Source organism: Oncorhynchus kisutch, unplaced genomic scaffold (assembly GCF_002021735.2).
Source record: "Oncorhynchus kisutch isolate 150728-3 unplaced genomic scaffold, Okis_V2 Okis06b-Okis10b_hom, whole genome shotgun sequence".
Taxonomy (NCBI): domain Eukaryota; kingdom Metazoa; phylum Chordata; class Actinopteri; order Salmoniformes; family Salmonidae; genus Oncorhynchus; species Oncorhynchus kisutch.
Window position 1 is genome coordinate 18,364,505 of NW_022261983.1, and position 22,891 is coordinate 18,387,395.

A 22,891-nucleotide genomic window follows, 5' to 3' on the forward strand; every position below is an offset into this window, starting at 1 on the left:
GGCTAGTAACATTGACTATAGTTCAGGGTACTGGGGGGAGGCTAGTAACAGTGACTATAGTTCAGGGTACTGGGGGGAGGCTAGTAACATTGACTATAGTTCAGGGTACTGGGGGGAGGCTAGTAACAGTGACTATAGTTCAGGGTACTGGGGGGAGACTAGTAACATTGACTATAGTTCAGGGTACTGGGGGGAGGCTAGTAACAGTGACTATAGTTCAGGGTACTGGGGGGAGACTAGTAACATTGACTATAGTTCAGGGTACTGGGGGGAGGCTAGTAACATTGACTATAGTTCAGGGTACTGGGGGGAGGCTAGTAATATTGACTATAGTTCAGGGTACTGGGGGGAGACTAGTAACATTGACTATAGTTCAGGGTACTGGGGGGAGGCTAGTAACAGTGACTATAGTTCAGGGTACTGGGGGGAGGCTAGTAATATTGACTATAGTTCAGGGTACTGGGGGGAGACTAGTAACATTGACTATAGTTCAGGGTACTGGGGGGAGGCTAGTAACAGTGACTATAGTTCAGGGTACTGGGGGGAGACTAGTAACATTGACTATAGTTCAGGGTACTGGGGGGTGGCCGACTAGTAACAGTGACTATAGGTCAGGGCAGGGTACTGGGGGAGGCTAGTAACATTGACTATAGTTCAGGGTCCTGGGGGGAGGCTAGTAACAGTGACTATAGTTCAGGGTACTGGGGGGAGGCTAGTAACATTGACTAGAGTTCAGGGTACTGGGGGGAGGCTAGTAACAGTGACTATAGTTCAGGGTCCTGGGGGGAGGCTAGTAACCGTGACTATAGTTCAGGGTCCTGGGGGGAGGCTAGTAACAGTGACTATAGTTCAGGGTCCTGGGGGGAGGCTAGTAACAGTGACTATAGTTCAGGGTACAGGAGACCTACAGCTGTACATAGGACATCTATAGAAAGAGGTCTTCCTCAACTTGTTAATTGGAAATGATTTAGAAAAAAAGGTTGACAGAACCTCATGCTCATCCACTCATCGATGGTTTATTAAATATGCATTGGAATATGAACCACTGTATGAATGCTTATAGCTCCTTATAACACGTCGTAGCTCATTAAAACAGGTTATAACACATCATAGCTTCTTATAACACGTCATAACACATCATAGCTTCTTATAACACGTCATAACACATCATAGCTTCTCCTTATAACACATCATAGCTTCTCCTTATAACACATCATAGCTTCTTATAACACATCATAGCTTCTTATAACACATCATAGCTTCTTATAACGTCATAACACATCATAGCTTCTCCTTATAACACATCATAGCTTCTTATAACACGTCATAACACATCATAGCTTCTCCTTATAACACATCATAGCTTCTCCTTATAACACATCATAGCTTCTCCTTATAACACATCATAGCTTCTCCTTATAACACATCATAGCTTCTTATAACACGTCATAACACATCATAGCTTCTCCTTATAACACATCATAGCTTCTCCTTATAACACATCATAGCTTCTCCTTATAACACATCATAGCTTCTCCTTATAACACATCATAGCTTCTTATAACACGTCATAACACATCATAGCTTCTCCTTATAACACATCATAGCTTCTCCTTATAACACATCATAGCTTCTCCTGATAACACATCATAATGATGATGATGAAGAGGATGTGAAGGCTGGTTCTGGGGGGGGGATGTCTTAATGATGATGATGAAGAGGATGCGAAGGCTGGTGCTGGGGGGGTGTCTTAATGATGATGATGAAGAGGATGTGAAGGTTGGTGCTTGGGGGGTGTCTTAATGATGATGATGAAGAGGATGTGAAGGCTGGGGTAGGATGTCTTAATGATGATGATGAAGAGGATGTGAAGGCTGGTGCTGGGGGGTGTCTTAATGATGATGATGAAGAGGATGTGAAGGCTGGGGTGGGATGTCATAATGATGATGATGAAGAGGATGTGAAGGCTGGTGCTGGGGGGGATGTCTTCATGATGATGATGATGTGAAGGCTGGTGCTGGGTGGGGATGTCTTCATGATGATGATGAAGAGGACGTGAAGGCTGGGGTGTCTTGATGATGAATAGGGTGTAAGATGTCCTCCTCACCTCTCTACTGTCAGCTGATGTGCACTGCTGAAACGTTTTGGTTTAAAATGGCTGCCATGCGTGGTGGTGGGGGGGGGGGGGGTGTTACTGCTATATACAGGTGGTGGGGGGGGGGGGGGTGTTACTGCTATATACAGGTGGTTGGGGTGGGGGTGTTACTGCTATATACAGGTGGTGGTGGGGGGGGGGGTGTTACTGCTATATACAGGTGGTGCGGGTGGGGTGGGGGTGTTACTGCTATCTACAGGTGGTTGGGGTGGGGGGGGTGTTACTGCTATCTACAGGTGGTTGGGGTGGGGGGGGTGTTACTGCTATCTACAGGTGGTGCGGGTGGGGTGGGGGTGTTACTGCTATCTACAGGTGGTTGGGGTGGGGGGGGTGTTACTGCTATCTACAGGTGGTTGGGGTGGGGGGGGGGGGGTTACTGCTATCTACAGGTGGTTGGGGTGGGGGGGGTGTTACTGCTATCTACAGGTGGTTGGGGTGGGGGGGGGTGTTACTGCTATATACAGGTGGTTGGGGTGGGGGGGGTGTTACTGCTATCTACAGGTGGTTGGGGTGGGGGGGGTGTTACTGCTATATACAGGTGGTTGGGGTGGGGGGGGGGTGTTACTGCTATCTACAGGTGGTTGGGGTGGGGGGGGGGGGGTGTTACTGCTATCTACAGGTGGTTGGGGTGGGGGGGGGGGTGTTCCTGCCATCTACAGGTGGTTGGGGGGTGTTACTGCTATCTACAGGTGGTTTGGGGGGGGGGGGGTGTTACTGCTATCTACAGGTGGGGGGGGGGGGTATGGCATCAGAGCCTTCTATTGCTGTAAAGGCCCCAGGGTGTCCCACCCCCCAGGTGGGTGTTCCTGCCATCTACAGGTGGGTGGGGTGAGACTCCCCCCCTCCATTATAATACACAGCCGGCAGAGCAGAGGAACAACACTGCATTATAAACCCAGTCTAATCCCTTATGAGCCGTTATAGAGTAGAGGTTGATTGACATTAGCAGTAAAGTCACCAGGTACTTCAGCCGTCCAGCCCAATGCACGCTGGGAGATGTTATTCAGGTGGGGAGGAGCCTAGCAGGGAAGTAGCCTGGTGACTGCCAGCAGCTGGTCAGTGGTGGGTTATTGATCAGGACCAAGCTGATACAGTATTATTGATTATTGATTGGCAGACACAACATGAACATAGACCTCTCGCCTTTGAGAGAGTCAGAGTCAGAGTCAGAGCAAGGTGAAGCTGCCTCTAGAGTCTACAGGCACCGATCTAACGGTCACTTCCTGCCCGCCCCCCCGCACGCTGATCCTAGATCGGTACTAAACAAGAGTCACCTGTGTTTGTTCACACCCGTTACAGTGGCCTAGATGAACGACGAGAGACGGGACAGGTAGGAGGAAGAGGAGGAGGAAGGGGAGGACCTGACCACAATCTGTCAAATGTTTTTCATACCACACATCTCTTAATAACAAACACTTCTCCAGTCCACTCCTCCTCAGGGGTAAGATACAAAGCAGGATCAATGAACTAAGCCAGATGGCGCTGATATACAACCAGAAATAACTGCTGGTTTCCTGGTTGTTTAAAACAGTCTTTAACAGAAGTGTAGAAGAACCTGAAGCAGGTTGACTGATCCTAGGTCAGTTCTCTACGGTCAGAGTTAGTAAGCACTACAGTCCTGTCAGGTTGACTGATCCTAGGTCAGTTCTCTAGGGTCAGAGTTAGTAAGCACGACAGTGCTGTCCTGTCAGGTTGACTGATCCTAGGTCAGTTCTCTAGGGTCAGAGTTAGTAAGCACTACAGTCCTGTCAGGTTGACTGATCCTAGGTCAGTTTTCTACGGTCAGAGTTAGTAAGCACTACAGTGCTGTCAGGTTGACTGATCCTAGGTCAGTTCTCTAGGGTCAGAGTTAGTAAGGACTACAGTCCTGTCAGGTTGACTGATCCTAGGTCAGTTTTCTACGGTCAGAGTTAGTAAGCACTACAGTGCTGTCAGGTTGACTGATCCTAGGTCAGTTCTCTAGGGTCAGAGTTAGTAAGCACTACAGTCCTGTCAGGTTGACTGATCCTAGGTCAGGTCTCTAGGGTCAGAGTTAGTAAACACTACAGTCCTGTCAGGTTGACTGATCCTAGGTCAGTTTTCTAGGGTCAGAGTTAGTAAGCACTACAGTGCTGTCAGGTTGACTGATCCTAGGTCAGTTCTCTAGGCTCAGAGTTAGTAAGCACTACAGTGCTGTCAGGTTGACTGATCCTAGGTCAGTTCTCTAGGCTCAGAGTTAGTAAGCACGACAGTGCTGTCCTGTCAGGTTGACTGATCCTAGGTCAGTTCTCTAGGGTCAGAGTTAGTAAACACTACAGTCCTGTCAGGTTGACTGATCCTAGGTCAGTTCTCTACGGTCAGAGTTAGTAAGCACGACAGTGCTGTCCTGTCAGGTTGACTGATCCTAGGTCAGTTCTCTAGGGTCAGAGTTAGTAAACACTACAGTCCTGTCAGGTTGACTGATCCTAGGTCAGTTCTCTACGGTCAGAGTTAGTAAGCACTACAGTCCTGTCAGGTTGACTGATCCTAGGTCAGGTCTCTAGGGTCAGAGTTAGTAAACACTACAGTCCTGTCAGGTTGACTGATCCTAGGTCAGTTTTCTAGGGTCAGAGTTAGTCAGCACTACAGTCCTGTCAGGTTGACTGATCCTAGGTCAGTTCTCTAGGCTCAGAGTTAGTAAGCACTACAGTGCTGTCAGGTTGACTGATCCTAGGTCAGTTCTCTAGGGTCAGAGTTAGTAAGGACTACAGTCCTGTCAGGTTGACTGATCCTAGGTCAGTTTTCTAGGGTCAGAGTTAGTAAGCACGACAGTGCTGTCCTGTCAGGTTGACTGATCCTAGGTCCGTTCTCTAGGGTCAGAGTTAGTAAACACTACAGTCCTGTCAGGTTGACTGATCCTAGGTCAGTTCTCTAGGGTCAGAGTTAGTAAGCACTACAGTCCTGTCAGGTTGACTGATCCTAGGTCAGTTCTCTAGGGTCAGAGTTAGTAAGCACTACAGTCCTGTCAGGTTGACTGATCCTAGGTCAGTTTTCTAGGGTCAGAGTTAGTAAGCACGACAGTGCTGTCCTGTCAGGTTGACTGATCCTAGGTCAGTTCTCTATGGTCAGAGTTAGTAAACACTACAGTCCTGTCAGGTTGACTGATCCTAGGTCAGTTCTCTAGGGTCAGAGTTAGTAAGCACAACAGTCCTGTCAGGTTGACTGATCCTAGGTCAGTTCTCTAGGGTCAGAGTTAGTAAGCACTACAGTCCTGTCAGGTTGACTGATCCTAGGTCAGTTCTCTAGGGTCAGAGTTAGTAAACACTACAGTCCTGTCAGGTTGACTGATCCTAGGTCAGTTCTCTAGGGTCAGAGTTAGTGTGACGTTGTCCCCTGATCGCGCAATGTTCTGCTTGTTGATTGGCCAGTTAGACAGGTCTGCTTGTTGATTGGCCAGTTAGACAGTTCTGCTTGTTGATTGGCCAGTTAGACAGTTCTGCTTGTTGATTGGCCAGTTAGACAGTCCTGCTTGTTGATTGGCCAGTTAGACAGTCCTGCTTGTTGATTGGCCAGTTAGACAGTCCTGCTTGTTGATTGGCCAGTCACAGTCCTGCTAGTTGATTGGCCAGTTAGACAGACCTGCTGGTTGATTGGCCACAGTTAGACAGACCTGCTTGTTGATTGGCCACAGTTAGACAGGTCTGCTTGTTGATTGGCCAGTTAGACAGGTCTGCTTGTTGATTGGCCAGTTAGACAGTTCTGCTTGTTGATTGGCCAGTTAGACAGTCCTGCTTGTTGATTGGCCAGTTAGACAGTCCTGCTTGTTGATTGGCCAGTCACAGTCCTGCTAGTTGATTGGCCAGTCACAGTCCTGCTAGTTGATTGGCCAGTTAGACAGGTCTGCTTGTTGATTGGCCAGTTAGACAGGTCTGCTTGTTAATTGTTAGACAGTCCTGCTTGTTGATTGGCCAGTTAGACAGGTCTGCTTGTTGATTGGCCAGTTAGACAGGTCTGCTTGTTGATTGGCCACAGTTAGACATGTCTGCTTGTTGATTGGCCACAGTTAGTCAGTCCTGCTTGTTGATTGGCCACAGTTAGACAGGTCTGCTTGTTGATTGGCCACAGTTAGACAGGTCTGCTTGTTGATTGGCCACAGTTAATCAGTCCTGCTTGTTGATTGGCCACAGTTAGACAGGTCTGCTTGTTGATTGGCCACAGTTAGACAGTCCTGCTTGTTGATTGGCCACAGTTAGACAGTCCTGCTTGTTGATTGGCCACAGTTAGACAGGTCTGCTTGTTGATTGGCCAGTTAGACAGTTCTGCTTGTTGATTGGCCAGTTAGACAGTCCTGCTTGTTGATTGGCCACAGTTAGACAGGTCTGCTTGTTGATTGGCCAGTTAGACAGTCCTGCTTGTTGATTGGCCAGTTAGACAGTCCTGCTTGTTGATTGGCCAGTTAGACAGTCCGGCTTGTTGATTGGCCAGTTAGACAGGTCTGCTTGTTGATTGTTAGACAGTCCGGCTTGTTGATTGGCCAGTTAGACAGGTCTGCTTGTTGATTGTTAGACAGTCCGGCTTGTTGATTGGCCACAGTTAGTCAGTCCTGCTTGTTGATTGGCCACAGTTAGACAGGTCTGCTTGTTGATTGGCCACAGTTAGACAGGTCTGCTTGTTGATTGGCCACAGTTAGACAGGTCTGCTTGTTGATTGGCCACAGTTAATCAGTCCTGCTTGTTGATTGGCCACAGTTAGACAGGTCTGCTTGTTGATTGGCCACAGTTAGACAGGTCTGCTTGTTGATTGGCCACAGTTAGACAGGTCTGCTTGTTGATTGGCCACAGTTAGACAGGTCTGCTTATTGATTGGCCACAGTTAATCAGTCCTGCTTGTTGATTGGCCACAGTTAGACAGGTCTGCTTGTTGATTGGCCACAGTTAGACAGTCCTGCTTGTTGATTGGCCACAGTTAGACAGTCCTGCTTGTTGATTGGCCACAGTTAGACAGGTCTGCTTGTTGATTGGCCAGTTAGACAGTTCTGCTTGTTGATTGGCCAGTTAGACAGTCCTGCTTGTTGATTGGCCAGTCACAGTCCTGCTAGTTGATTGGCCAGTTAGACAGACCTGCTGGTTGATTGGCCACAGTTAGACAGGTCTGCTTGTTGATTGGCCACAGTTAGACAGGTCTGCTTGTTGATTGGCCAGTTAGACAGTTCTGCTTGTTGATTGGCCAGTTAGACAGTCCTGCTTGTTGATTGGCCAGTTAGACAGTCCTGCTTGTTGATTGGCCAGTTAGACAGTCCGGCTTGTTGATTGGCCAGTTAGACAGGTCTGCTTGTTGATTGTTAGACAGTCCGGCTTGTTGATTGGCCAGTTAGACAGGTCTGCTTGTTGATTGTTAGACAGTCCGGCTTGTTGATTGGCCACAGTTAGTCAGTCCTGCTTGTTGATTGGCCACAGTTAGACAGGTCTGCTTGTTGATTGGCCACAGTTAGACAGGTCTGCTTGTTGATTGGCCACAGTTAGACAGGTCTGCTTGTTGATTGGCCACAGTTAATCAGTCCTGCTTGTTGATTGGCCACAGTTAGACAGGTCTGCTTGTTGATTGGCCACAGTTAGACAGGTCTGCTTGTTGATTGGCCAGTTAGACAGTTCTTCATGTTAACTGGACACAGTTCGACAGTTCTGGTAGTTGATTGGCCAGTTAGACAGTTCTGCTTGTTGATTGGACACAGTTTGACAGTTCTGCTTGTTGATTGGCCACAGTTAGACAGTTCTGCTTGTTGATTGGCCAGTTAAGACAGTTTTGACAGGTAACTCTGCTGTGAATTGTCCTGTCTGTCTGTTGGTTCTGACTCTCTCCAGATATCTGGTCTTGAGCCTTGACAACCTGTGGAGAAGACAAGGGGCCACATGTTAGAGATGGGCAGGAATAGCCTGTATTTACTATAGGACTGTAGGTTAAAGATGGGCAGGAATAGCCTGTATTTACTATAGGACTGTAGGTTAAAGATGGGCAGGAATAGCCTGTATTTACTATAGGACTGTAGGTTAAAGATGGGCAGGAATAGCCTGTATTTACTATAGGACTGTAGGTTAAAGATGGGCAGGAATAGCCTCTATTTACTATAGGACTGTAGGTTAAAGATGGGCAGGAATAGCCTGTATTTACTATAGGACTGTAGGTTAAAGATGGGCAGGAATAGCCTGTATTTCTTTCTTTGGCCGCCTCTCCTTCCAGTTCTCTGCTGCCAATGACTGGAACGAACTACAAAAATCTCTGAAACTGGAAACACTTATCTCCCTCACTAGCTTTAAGCACCAACTGTCAGAGCAGCTCACAGATTACTGCACCTGTACATAGCCCACCTATAATTTAGCCCAAACAACTACCTCTTTCCCAACTGTATTTAATTTTAATTAATTAATTTATTTTGCTCCTTTGCACCCCATTATTTTTTTATTTCTACTTTGCACATTCTTCCATTGCAAAACTACCATTCCAGTATTTTACTTGCTATATTGTATTTACTTTGCCATCATGGCCTTTTTTGCCTTTACCTCCCTTATCTCACCTCATTTGCTCACATTGTATATAGACTTGTTTATACTGCATTATTGACTGTATGTTTGTTTTTACTCCATGTGTAACTCTGTGTCGTTTTATCTGTCGAACTGCTTTGCTTTATCTTGGCCAGGTCGCAATTGTAAATGAGAACTTGTTCTCAACTTGCCTACCTGGTTAAATAAAGGTAAAATAAATAAATAAAAAATTTACTATAGGACTGTAGGTCCTACAACATAGAGGGTAGTCAGGGATGTTACAGGGTTGATCCTCTCTACAACATAGAGGGTAGTCAGGGATGTTACAGGGTTGATCCTCTCTACAACATAGAGGGTAGTCAGGGATGTTACAGGGTTGATCCTCTCTACAACATAGAGGGTAGTCAGGGATGTTACAGGGTTGATCCTCTCTACAACATAGAGGGTAGTCAGGGATGTTACAGGGTTGATCCTCTCTACAACATAGAGGGTAGTCAGGGATGTTACAGGGTTGATCCTCTCTACAACATAGAGGGTAGTCAGGGATGTTACAGGGTTGATCCTCTCTACAACATAGAGGGTAGTCAGGGATGGTACAGGGTTGATCCTCTCTACAACATAGAGGGTAGTCAGGGATGTTACAGGGTTGATCCTCTCTACAACATAGAGGGTAGTCAGGGATGTTACAGGGTTGATCCTCTCTACAACATAGAGGGTAGTCAGGGATGTTACAGGGTTGAGATGAGGGCCCAACCCAATTCAAACCAAATCCTGGCATCACACCCATTCTGGCATCACCCACACCTCTGGCATCACCCACACCCCTGGCATCACCCCCATTCTGGCATCACCCACCCCTCTGGCATCACCCACCCCTGGTATCACCCCCATTCTAGCATCACCCACCCCTCTGGCATCACCCCCATTCTGGCATCACCCCCATTCTGGCATCACCCCCACCACTGGCATCACCCCCAGCCCTGGTATCACCCCCATTCTGGCATCACCCCCATTCTGGCATCACCCCCATTCTGGCATCACCCACCCCCCTGGCATCACCCCCATTCTGGCATCACCCCTACCACTGGCATCACCCCCATTCTGGCATCACCCACACCTGGCATCACTGCAGCAGCAAACTGTCATCCTATCACCATTATCATTCTATCCCTCCTTACTTTTTCACCCTGCAGCCAATGTTGCTCCAAGCCAAGACAAATATCCTCCTCCTGGAGTTCCCAGTATCAGTCTCTCCCAACATCATCATCATCATCACAGGCCGGTAGGAGTCCAGTTCACCCCGGCGGAGCATGCCGGTGCAGCGGCGCTTCTCTCTGCCTCTCTAGCCTTGGGCCTCAGCTCACTCCAGGTACCTCTCGAAAACATCGAGTTCTGTGTCCGTGTCGTAAGGGACAGAGGCCGGGTCAGATAGTACCCCGAGGTCCACCAGCGCCTGGTCCATATCTTCCGGTAGAAACACTATCCCCACATTCAGGACGATGTATTCCATTAGAAAGGCATAGTAGAGGATCAAAACGTTCACAAAAAACAGGCCCAGATAAAACATACAGGGAAGTTCGTGGAGGAGCGATTCCAACGAATCTAGTCGAGCATAAGTTTTGAGTGTCATAGAAAACTAAACCGGGAATGTTTAGCTCAGCTAGTTATGTTGACAAGGAGCAGGATAAGGACAGTGTCATTGCTCTGAGACCAGCAGTAATATTGGGTAGTGTATTTGGAGTGTCCATTTCAGGGAAGACAGCAATGATTTGTCCTGAAATGCCAGCTTTTGCAATAGCACAGCTATCAAGCGATTTGACATTAGTTAGGAGGTTCACGAAATAACCTATAACAACAACAAACGTTCAGCTCGACACCGCTAGTTCACGTAAACACAGTTTTAACTCGATGCATTCTTGATATTCTCTGAGAAGGTCGAAGGAAAAAAAACTGTTGCGTTATTTGCAACATGCCTCCCCTGATTAGCTATTACCGGCCAACGACTATAGCGTTCTATTATTATACAGGAATATGTTCTATCGATGGAAATAAATTCGATAATCCAGACCTCCCGTTACATTTTCATGTCAACATTTCCGCTAACTGCATCAAAACAGTCCGACCTTACGGTCAAAACAGTACAGATACGTCTATATAGCTTAAGCATTTGATTGGTTCATCATAAGAATACCGTCCTGTGAATGGTCAACTGAGACATCGATCACATTGATCCCGCCTTTTCAATCGGTTTTGACGTTCGTTGCGTTTTCGTCGATGGCTCCTCGCATTGGTATTTGATTGGCTGCTGTGTTCATCGTTGTAGGATGAAGACCAATCAACGTCCCCGAAATGTTGGAGAAAAAAAACCGGCTAGATTTTTTTCCCCCAAAACTCTTTTGGGATTTGTAGTTTTTTGTAACTGTCATTTTAATGAAATTGTGTTACCGGAACACAACAAAGAAACTTCATGTCCCAAAATCCCCGGCACTAAACCAGTTACGTAACGCGTTATTCCTCTCAAGATACGTTCGGATATGTCCCCTTCTCGCTTACTTAGCCAGAGCTATTTGGTTAGCTAGATATTTTGTTAGCTATATATATATATATATATATTGGACACCTTGTACGGGATATATGGACGTGATGGGATTGATATAACAGGCAAAAAAAAACTAAGCTAGCATCAACATCTTTTTTTAAAAGTGCAACTATGTTCGGTCGGTCACGGAGTTGGGGAGGAGGACAGGGGAAAACAAAAAATATTCATTCCCTGGACCATCTCAAGTAAGTAACTAGCATAATTGCTAAGGTTACCCTGCGGGGGTGTATTCATTACGCTCGTTCTGTTACAAAACGTTACTTAAACGGTAGCAACATTAACGGAACGGGGAGGAACCTACCTGAATTTGTCCAATTTAAATGATTCTGTTTTGTTTCTGTTACAAAACGCAACTGTTTGGTCGAATTAGCCAGCTAACCCCGATAGTGTACTAAACTAACGTTAACATGGTTAGCATACCTAGCTAATCCACTTAGCTTGTACTGTTAAACCAAATGCGTTAGTTATCTAACGTTACTGTTTCCTTGCCACAACTATGTGAACAATGTCAGATGTATATGACTGCTACGAAACGTTAGCTAGCTAGCTACATGATGGGTGTCATTATAACAGCTAGATATACTAACGTTAGCTAGCTAGCTAGCTAGCTACATGACGGGTATCATTGTAACAGCTAGATATAGTAACGTTAGCTAGCTAGCTAGCTACATGACGGGTATCATTATAACAGCTAGATATAGTAACGTTAGCTAGCTACATGATTGGTGTCATTACTTGTTAACAGCTAGATATACTAACGTTAGCTAGCTAGCTAACTACATGATGGGTGTCATTACTTGATGACAGCTAGATATACTAACTACATGATGGGTGTCATTACTTGATAACAGCTAGATATACTAACGTTAGCTAGCTAGCTAACTACATGATGGGTGTCATTACTTGATGACAGCTAGATATACTAACGTTAGCTAGCTAGCTACATTATGGGTGTCATTACTTGATGACAGCTAGATATACTAACTACATGATGGGTGTCATTACTTGATAACAGCTAGATATACTAACTACATGATGGGTCTCATTACTTGATGACAGCTAGATATACTAACGTTAGCTAGCTAACTACATGATGGGTGTCATTACTTGATGACAGCTAGATATACTAACGTTAGCTAGCTAGCTACATGATGGGTGTCATTACTTGATAACAGCTAGATGTACTAACGTTAGCTAGCAAGCTACATGATGGTGTCATTACTTGATAACAACTAGATATACTAACGTTAGCTAGCTAGCTACATGATGGGTGTCATTATAACATCTAGATATACTAACGTTAGCTAGCTAAGCTACATGATGGTGTCATTACTTGATAACAACTAGATATACTAACGTTAGCTAGCTAGCTAACTACATGATGGTGTCATTACTTGATAACAGCTAGATGTACTAACGTTAGCTAGCTACATGATGGGTGTCATTACTTGATGACAGATAGATATACTAACGCTAGCTAACTACATGATGGTGTCATTACTTGATAACAGCTAGATATACTAACCTTAGCTAGCTACATGATGGGTGTCATTACTTGATGACAGCTAGATATACTAACGTTAGCTAGCTAGCTACATGATGGGTGTCATTACTTGATGACAGCTAGATATACTAACGTTAGCTAGCTAACTACATGATGGGTGTCATTACTTGATGACAGCTAGATGTACTAACGTTAGCTAGCTAGCTACATGATGGGTGTCATTACTTGATGACAGATAGATATACTAACGCTAGCTAGCTACATTATGGTGTCATTACTTGATAACAGCTAGATATACTAACCTTAGCTAGCAAGCTAGCTACATGATGGGTGTCATTATAACATCTAGATATACTAACGTTAGCTAGCTAAGCTACATGATTGGTGTCATTACTTTTGATGACAGCTAGATCTACTAACGTTAGCTAGCTACATGATGGGTGTCATTATAACAGCTAGATATACTAGGGTTAGTTTATGAGTCCATACCATCCCGTCTATGTGACGGTAGGCTAGTCATATTCTGTGGTCCAGAGTGGGTGTGCCAGTTCAAATTGACAGTGCGGTATAGCCACCACACGTTTTACTGAAAAACAACCTGTTTTCTACCATTGTCCATATCCTCTCATCCCTTCCTTTCCTCTTCTCCCTCCTCTTCTCCCTCCCTCCCTCCTTCTCTCCTCCCTCTAGGTATATGTACCATGTCCTGACTAAGAACACGACGGTAACAGACAGCAACAGGAACTTGCTGGTGGAGACCATTCGCTCCATCACTGAGATACTCATCTGGGGAGACCAGAACGACAGCTCCGTCTTCGAGTAAGACTTTAACCACGACTCTATTTTATTCTACTCTTTTCTGTTCTACTCCTCTATTCCTATCTATTGTACTGTACTCTACTCTATTCCTATCTATTGTACTATACTCTACTCTATACTCTACTCTATTCCTATCTATTGTACTGTACTCTACTTTATTCTACTCTATTCCTATCTATTGTACTGTACTCTACTCTATTCCTATCTATTGTACTGTACTCTACTCTATTCCTATCTATTGTACCATACTCTATTTTATTCTACTCTATTCCTATCTATTGTACTGTACTCCACTTTCTTCTACTCTATTCCTATCTATTGTACTATACTCTACTTTATTCTACTCTATTCCTATCTATTGTACTGTACTCTACTTTATTCTACTCTATTCCTATCCAATGCACTGTACTCCACTTTCTTCTACTCTATTCCTATCTATTGTACTATACTCTACTTTATTCTACTCTATTCCTATCTATTGTACTATACTCTACTTTATTCTACTCTATTCATATCTATTGTACTGTACTCTACTTTATTCTACTCTATTCCTATCTATTGTACTATACTCTATTTTATTATACTCTATTCCTATCTATTGTACTATACTCTACTTTATTCTACTCTATATTCTATTCTATTCCTCTCTATTGTACTATACTTAATTCTACTCTACTTTATTCTACTCTATTCCTCTATTGTACCATACTCTACTTAATTCTACTCTACTTTATTCTACTTTATTCTACTCTATTGCTATCTATTGTACTGTACTCCACTTTCTTCTACTCTATTCCTATCTATTGTACTGTACTCTACTTTATTCTACTCTATTCCTATCCAATGCACTGTACTCCACTTTCTTCTACTTTATTCCTATCTATTGTACTATACTCTACTTTATTCTACTCTATATTCTATTCTATTCCTCTCTTGTACTATACTCTACTTAATTCTACTTCACTTTATCCTACTCTATATTCTATTCTATTCCTCTCTTGTACTATACTCTACTTAATTCTACTCCACTTTATCCTACTCTATATTCTACTCTATTCCTCTCTATTGTACCATATTCCACTCTACTTTATTCTACTCTATATTCTACTCTATTCCTCTCTATTGTACCATATTCTACTCTACTTTATTCTACTCTATATTCTACTCTATTCCTCTCTATTGTACGACACTCTACTTAATTCTACTCTCCTTTATTCTACTCTATTCCTCTATTGTACCATACTCTACTTAATTCTACTCTACTTTATTCTACTCTATTCCTCTATTGTACCATACTCTACTTAATTCTACTCTACTTTATTCTACTCTATTCCTCTATTGTACCATACTCTACTTTAATCTACTCTACTTTATTCTACTCTATATGCTACTCTATTCCTCTCTATTGTACCGTACTCTGCTTAATTCTACTCTACTTTATTCTACTCTGTACTCTTCTCTGTTCTCAGCTTCTTCCTGGAGAAGAATATGTTTGCGTTCTTCCTGAATATCCTTCGCCAGAAGTCCGGCCGCTACGTCTGTGTCCAGCTACTCCAGACGCTCAACATCCTGTTTGAAAATATCAGCCACGAGACGTCGCTCTGTGAGTACACACACACACACACACACACTGGCCACCTGTGGTTTAGATGCCCCAGTTAGTTTTAATCAGCCTGAATCAGATATTTCAGTTGTATAACTTTTCTCCTCATCTCTCCTCCTCTAGATTACCTGCTGTCCAACAACCACGTCAACTCCATCATCGTTCACAAGTTTGACTTTTCAGACGAGGAGATCATGGCCTATTATATCTCCTTCCTGAAGACCCTGTCACTCAAACTGAACAACCACACTGTACACTTCTTCTATAACGAGGTGAGGGGGGGGGACTGGACAACTATAACGAGGTGAGGGGGGGGGACTGGACAACTATAACGAGGTGAGGGGGGGGGACGGGGGGACTGGACAACTATAACGAGGGGGGGGGACGGGGGGACTGGACAACTATAACGAGGTGAGGGGGGGGACGGGGGGACTGGACAACTATAACGAGGTGAGGGGGGGGGACTGGACAACTACAACGAGGTGAGGGGGGGGGGGGGGGACTGGACAACTACAACGAGGTGAGGGGGGGGGGGGGGACTGGACAACTACAACGAGGTGAGGGGGGAGGGGGACTGGACAACTACAACGAGGCGAGGGGGGGGGGGGACTGGACAACTACCACGAGGTGAGGGGGGGGGGGGACTGGACAACTACCACGAGGTGAGGGGGGGAGTGACTGGACAACTACCACGGGGTGAGGGGGGGGGGGACTGGACAACTACCGTGAGGGGGGGGGGGGGACTGGACAACTACCACGAGGTGAGGGGGGGGGGGGACTGGACAACTACCACGAGGTGAGGGGGGGGGGGGGACTGGACAACTACCACGAGGTGAGGGGGGGGGGGGTCTGGACAACTACAACGAGGTGAGGGGGGGGGAGTGGACAACTACAACGAGGTGAGGGGGGGGGGGGACTGGACAACTACAACGAGGTGAGGGGGGGGGGGACTGGACAACTACAACGAGGTGAGGTGAGGGGGGGGGGGGACTGGACAACTACCACGAGGTGAGGGGGGGGGGGGGACTGGACAACTACCACGAGTTGAGGGGGGGGGGGACTGGACAACTACCACGAGGTGAGGGGGGGGGGGACTGGACAACTACCACGAGGTGAGGGGGGGGGGGGGGGTGGACAACTACCACGAGTTGAGGGGGGGGGGGGACTGGACAACTACCACGAGTTGATGTAGTGCCCTATATAGGGAGTAAGGGGCCATAATGTAGTGCCCTATATAGGGAGCAAGGGGCCATAATGTAGTGCCCTATATAGGGAGTAAGGGGCCATAATGTAGTGCCCTATATAGGGAGTAAGGGGCCATAATGTATCGCCCTATATAGGGAGTAAGGGGCTATAATGTATCGCCCTATATAGGGAGCAAGGGGCCATAATGTATCGCCCTATATAGGGAGTAAGGGGCCATAATGTAGTGCCCTATATAGGGAGTAAGGGGCCATAATGTATCGCCCTATATAGGGCGTGATGGGCCATAATGTTGTGCCCTATATAGGGCGTGGTGGGCCATAATGTAGTGCCCTATATAGGGCGTGATGGGCCATAATGTAGTGTCCGGTATAGGGAACGAGGGGCCATAATGTAGTGCCTATATAGGGCATGAGGGGCCATAATGTAGTGCCTATATAGGGCATGAGGGGCCACAATGTAGGGCCCTATATAGGGAATGAGGGGCCATAATGTAGGGCCCTATATAGGGAATGAGGGGCCATAATGTAGGGCCCTATATAGGGAATGAGGGGCCATAATGTAGGGCCCTATATAGGGAGTAAGGGGCCATAATGTAGGGCCCTATATAGGGAGCAAGGGGCCATAATGTAGGGCCCTATATAGGGAGTAAGGGGCCATAATGTATCGCCCTATATAGGGAGTAAGGGGCCATAGTGTAGTGCCCTATATAGGGAGTAAGGGGCCATAATGTATCGCCATATATAGGGCGTGATGGGCCATAATGTAGTGCCTTATATAGGGCGTGATGGCCATAATGTAGTGCCCTATATAGGGCGTGGTGGGCCATAAGGTAGTGCCCTATATAGGGAGTAAGGGGCCATAATGTAGTGCCCTGTATAGGGAACGAGGGGCCATAATGTAGTGCCCTGTATAGGGAACGAGGGGCCATAATGTAGTGCCCTATATAGGGAGTAAGGGGCCATAATGTAGTGCCCTATATAGGGAGTAAGGGGCCATAATGTATCGCCCTATATAGGGCGTGATGGGCCATAATGTAGTGCCCTATATAGGGCGCGGTGGGCCATAATGTAGTGCCCTATATAGGGCGTGATGGGCCATAATGTAGTGCCCTATATAGGGAGTAAGGGGCCATAATGTAGTGCCCTGTATGGGAACGAGGGGCCATAATGTAGTGCCCTATATAGGGAGTAAGGGGCCATAATGTGGTGCCCTATATAGGGAGTAAGGGGCCATAATGTAGTGCTCTATATAGGGAGTAAGGGGCCATAATGTAGTGCCCTATATAGGGAGTAAGGGTCCATAATGTAGTGCCCTATATAGGGAGTAAGGGGCCATAATGTAGTGCCCTATATAGGGAGTAAGGGGCCATAATGTAGTGCCCTATATAGGGAGTAAGGGGCCATAATGTAGTGCCCTATATAGGGAGTAAGGGGCCACAATGTAGTGCCCTATATAGGGAGTAAGGGGCCATAATGTAGTGCCCTATATAGGGAGTAAGGGGCCATAATGTATCGCCCTATATAGGGAGTAAGGGGCTATAATGTATCGCCCTATATAGGGAGCAAGGGGCCATAATGTATCGCCCTATATAGGGAGTAAGGGGCCATAATGTAGTGCCCTATATAGGGAGTAAGGGGCCATAATGTATCGCCCTATATAGGGCGTGATGGGCCATAATGTTGTGCCCTATATAGGGCGTGGTGGGCCATAATGTAGTGCCCTATATAGGGCGTGATGGGCCATAATGTAGTGTCCGGTATAGGGAACGAGGGGCCATAATGTAGTGCCTATATAGGGCATGAGGGGCCATAATGTAGTGCCTATATAGGGCATGAGGGGCCACAATGTAGGGCCCTATATAGGGAATGAGGGGCCATAATGTAGGGCCCTATATAGGGAACGAGGGGCCATAATGTAGGGCCCTATATAGGGAATGAGGGGCCATAATGTAGTGCCCTATATAGGGAGTAAGGGGCCATAATGTAGGGCCCTATATAGGGAGCAAGGGGCCATAATGTAGTGCCCTATATAGGGAGTAAGGGGCCATAATGTATCGCCCTATATAGGGAGTAAGGGGCCATAGTGTAGTGCCCTATATAGGGGGTAAGGGGCCATAATGTATCGCCCTATATAGGGCGTGATGGGCCATAATGTAGTGCCTTATATAGGGCGTGATGGCCATAATGTAGTGCCCTATATAGGGCGTGGTGGGCCATAAGGTAGTGCCCTATATAGGGAGTAAGGGGCCATAATGTAGTGCCCTGTATAGGGAACGAGGGGCCATAATGTAGTGCCCTGTATAGGGAACGAGGGGCCATAATGTAGTGCCCTATATAGGGAGTAAGGGGCCATAATGTAGTGCCCTATATAGGGAGTAAGGGGCCATAATGTATCGCCCTATATAGGGCGTGATGGGCCATAATGTAGTGCCCTATATAGGGCGCGGTGGGCCATAATGTAGTGCCCTATATAGGGCGTGGTGGGCCATAATGTAGTGCCCTATATAGGGAGTAAGGGGCCATAATGTAGTGCCCTGTATGGGAACGAGGGGCCATAATGTAGTGCCCTATATAGGGAGTAAGGGGCCATAATGTGGTGCCCTATATAGGGAGTAAGGGGCCATAATGTAGTGCTCTATATAGGGAGTAAGGGGCCATAATGTAGTGCCCTATATAGGGAGTAAGGGGCCATAATGTAGTGCCCTATATAGGGAGTAAGGGGCCATAATGTAGTGCCCTATATAGGGAGTAAGGGGCCATAATGTAGTGCCCTATATAGGGAGTAAGGGGCCATAATGTAGTGCCCTATATAGGGAGTAAGGGGCCATAATGTAGTGCCCTATATAGGGAGTAAGGGGCCATAATGTATCGCCCCATATAGGGCGTGATGGGCCATAATGTAGCGCCCTATATAGGGCGTGATGGACCATAATGTAGTGCCCTATATAGGGCGTGATGGGCCATAATGCAGTGCCCTATATAGGGCGTGATGGGCCATAATGTAGTGCCCTATATAGGGGGTAAGGGGCCATAATGTAGTGCCCTGTATAGGGAACGAGGGGCCATAATGTAGTGCCCTATATAGGGAGTAAGGGGCCATAATGTAGTGCCCTATATAGGGAGTAAGGGGCCATAATGTGGTGCTCTATATAGGGAGCAAGGGGCCATAATGTAGTGCCCTATATAGGGAGTAAGGGGCCATAATGTAGTGCCCTATATAGGGAGTAAGGGGCCATAATGTATCGCCCTATATAGGGAGCAAGGGGCCATAATGTAGCGCCCTATATAGGGCGTGATGGGCCATAATGTAGTGCCCTATACGGGGCGTGATGGGCCATAATGTGGCGCCCTATATAGGGCGTGATGGGCCATATTGTAGTGCCCTATATAGGGAGTAAGGGGCCATAATGTAGTGCCCTGTATAGGGAACGAGGGGTCATAATGTAGTGCCCTATATAGGGAGTAAGGGGCCATAATGTAGTGCCCTATATAGGGAGTAAGGGGCCATAATGTAGTGCTCTATAAAGGGAGTAAGAGGCCATAATGTAGTGCCCTATATAGGGAGTAAGGGGCCATAATGTAGTGCCCTATATAGGGAGTAAGGGGCCATAATGTAGTGCTCTATATAGGGAGTAAGGGGCCATAATGTAGTGCCCTATATAGGGAGTAAGGGGCCATAATGTAGTGCCCTATATAGGGAGTAAGGGGCCATAATGTAGTGCCCTATATAGGGAGTAAGGGGCCATAATGTAGTGCCCTATATAGGGAGTAAGGGGCCATAATGTATCGCCCTATATAGGGAGTAAGGGGCCATAATGTATCGCCCTATATAGGGAGTAAGGGGCCATAATGTATCGCCCTATATAGGGAGTAAGGGGCCATAATGTAGTGCACTATATACGGAGTAAGGGGCCATAATGTTGTGCCCTATATACGGAGTAAGGGGCCATAATGTATCGCCCTATATAGGGCGTGATGGGCCATAACGTAGCGCCCTATATAGGGCGCGATGGGCCATAATGTGGCGCCCTATATAGGGCGTGATGGGCCATAGTGTAGTGCCCTATATAGGGAGTAAGGGGCCATAATGTAGTGCCCTGTATAGGGAACGAGGGGCCATAATGTAGTGCCCTATATAGGGCGTGATGGGCCATAATGTAGTGCCCGGGTATAGGGAATGAGGGGCCATAATGTATCGCCCTATATAGGGAGCAAGGGGCCATAATGTAGCGCCCTATATAGGGCGTGATGGGCCATAATGTAGTGCCCTATACAGGGCGTGATGGGCCATTATGTGGTGCCCTATATAGGGCGTGATGGGCCATATTGTAGTGCCCTATATAGGGAGTAAGGGGCCATAATGTAGTGCCCTGTATAGGGAACGAGGGGTCATAATGTAGTGCCCTATATAGGGAGTAAGGGGCCATAATGTAGTGCCCTATATAGGGAGTAAGGGGCCATAATGTAGTGCTCTATAAAGGGAGTAAGAGGCCATAATGTAGTGCCCTATATAGGGAGTAAGGGGCCATAATGTAGTGCCCTATATAGGGAGTAAGGGGCCATAATGTAGTGCCCTATATAGGGAGTAAGGGGCCATAATGTAGTGCCCTATATAGGGAGTAAGGGGCCATAATGTAGTGCCCTATATAGGGAGTAAGGGGCCACAATGTAGTGCCCTATATAGGGAGTAAGGGGCCATAATGTAGTGCCCTATATAGGGAGTAAGGGGCCATAATGTAGTGCCCTATATAGGGAGTAAGGGGCCATAATGTGGTGCCCTATATAGGGAGTAAGGGGCCATAATGTAGTGCTCTATATAGGGAGTAAGGGGCCATAATGTAGTGCCCTATATAGGGAGTAAGGGTCCATAATGTAGTGCCCTATATAGGGAGTAAGGGGCCATAATGTAGTGCCCTATATAGGGAGTAAGGGGCCATAATGTAGTGCCCTATATAGGGAGTAAGGGGCCATAATGTAGTGCCCTATATAGGGAGTAAGGGGCCATAATGTAGTGCCCTATATAGGGAGTAAGGGGCCATAATGTAGCGCCCTATATAGGGAGTAAGGGGCCATAATGTATCGCCCTATATAGGGAGTAAGGGGCTATAATGTATCGCCCTATATAGGGAGCAAGGGGCCATAATGTATCGCCCTATATAGGGAGTAAGGGGCCATAATGTAGTGCCCTATATAGGGAGTAAGGGGCCATAATGTATCGCCCTATATAGGGCGTGATGGGCCATAATGTTGTGCCCTATATAGGGCGTGGTGGGCCATAATGTAGTGCCCTATATAGGGCGTGATGGGCCATAATGTAGTGTCCGGTATAGGGAACGAGGGGCCATAATGTAGTGCCTATATAGGGCATGAGGGGCCATAATGTAGTGCCTATATAGGGCATGAGGGGCCACAATGTAGGGCCCTATATAGGGAATGAGGGGCCATAATGTAGGGCCCTATATAGGGAACGAGGGGCCATAATGTAGGGCCCTATATAGGGAATGAGGGGCCATAATGTAGTGCCCTATATAGGGAGTAAGGGGCCATAATGTAGGGCCCTATATAGGGAGCAAGGGGCCATAATGTAGTGCCCTATATAGGGAGTAAGGGGCCATAATGTATCGCCCTATATAGGGAGTAAGGGGCCATAGTGTAGTGCCCTATATAGGGGGTAAGGGGCCATAATGTATCGCCCTATATAGGGCGTGATGGGACATAATGTAGTGCCTTATATAGGGCGTGATGGCCATAATGTAGTGCCCTATATAGGGCGTGGTGGGCCATAAGGTAGTGCCCTATATAGGGAGTAAGGGGCCATAATGTAGTGCCCTGTATAGGGAACGAGGGGCCATAATGTAGTGCCCTGTATAGGGAACGAGGGGCCATAATGTAGTGCCCTATATAGGGAGTAAGGGGCCATAATGTAGTGCCCTATATAGGGAGTAAGGGGCCATAATGTATCGCCCTATATAGGGCGTGATGGGCCATAATGTAGTGCCCTATATAGGGCGCGGTGGGCCATAATGTAGTGCCCTATATAGGGCGTGATGGGCCATAATGTAGTGCCCTATATAGGGAGTAAGGGGCCATAATGTAGTGCCCTGTATGGGAACGAGGGGCCATAATGTAGTGCCCTATATAGGGAGTAAGGGGCCATAATGTGGTGCCCTATATAGGGAGTAAGGGGCCATAATGTAGTGCTCTATATAGGGAGTAAGGGGCCATAATGTAGTGCCCTATATAGGGAGTAAGGGGCCATAATGTAGTGCCCTATATAGGGAGTAAGGGGCCATAATGTAGTGCCCTATATAGGGAGTAAGGGGCCATAATGTAGTGCCCTATATAGGGAGTAAGGGGCCATAATGTAGTGCCCTATATAGGGAGTAAGGGGCCATAATGTAGTGCCCTATATAGGGAGTAAGGGGCCATAATGTATCGCCCCATATAGGGCGTGATGGGCCATAATGTAGCGCCCTATATAGGGCGTGATGGGCCATAATGTAGTGCCC

General features: G+C 46.6%; 2 protein-coding genes across 2 annotated transcripts in view; one reads left to right on the plus strand and one right to left on the minus strand.

Moving 5' to 3' along the window:
* Nucleotides 1-6,568: 6,568 nt before the first annotated feature.
* On the minus strand, nt 6,569-10,786 carry LOC116359963 (dexamethasone-induced protein homolog). Its single transcript, XM_031814181.1, has 2 exons — nt 9,831-10,786; nt 6,569-7,999 (listed from the first exon to the last, which is right to left on the minus strand). Exon 1 carries the CDS (start codon nt 10,280-10,282, stop codon nt 10,013-10,015), a length of 270 nt encoding a protein of 89 aa, XP_031670041.1. The 5' UTR covers nt 10,283-10,786; the 3' UTR covers nt 6,569-7,999; nt 9,831-10,012.
* A 400-nt stretch (nt 10,787-11,186) lies between these two features.
* LOC109887099 (C-type lectin domain containing 16A) overlaps nt 11,187-22,891 on the plus strand; it is a 95,776-nt gene continuing 84,071 nt past the window's right edge. Inside the window, 4 exon segments of the mRNA XM_031814020.1 lie at nt 11,187-11,436; nt 13,446-13,574; nt 15,044-15,177; nt 15,301-15,449. Coding sequence (XP_031669880.1) covers nt 11,363-11,436; nt 13,446-13,574; nt 15,044-15,177; nt 15,301-15,449 — 486 coding nt within the window. The 5' untranslated portion in view covers nt 11,187-11,362.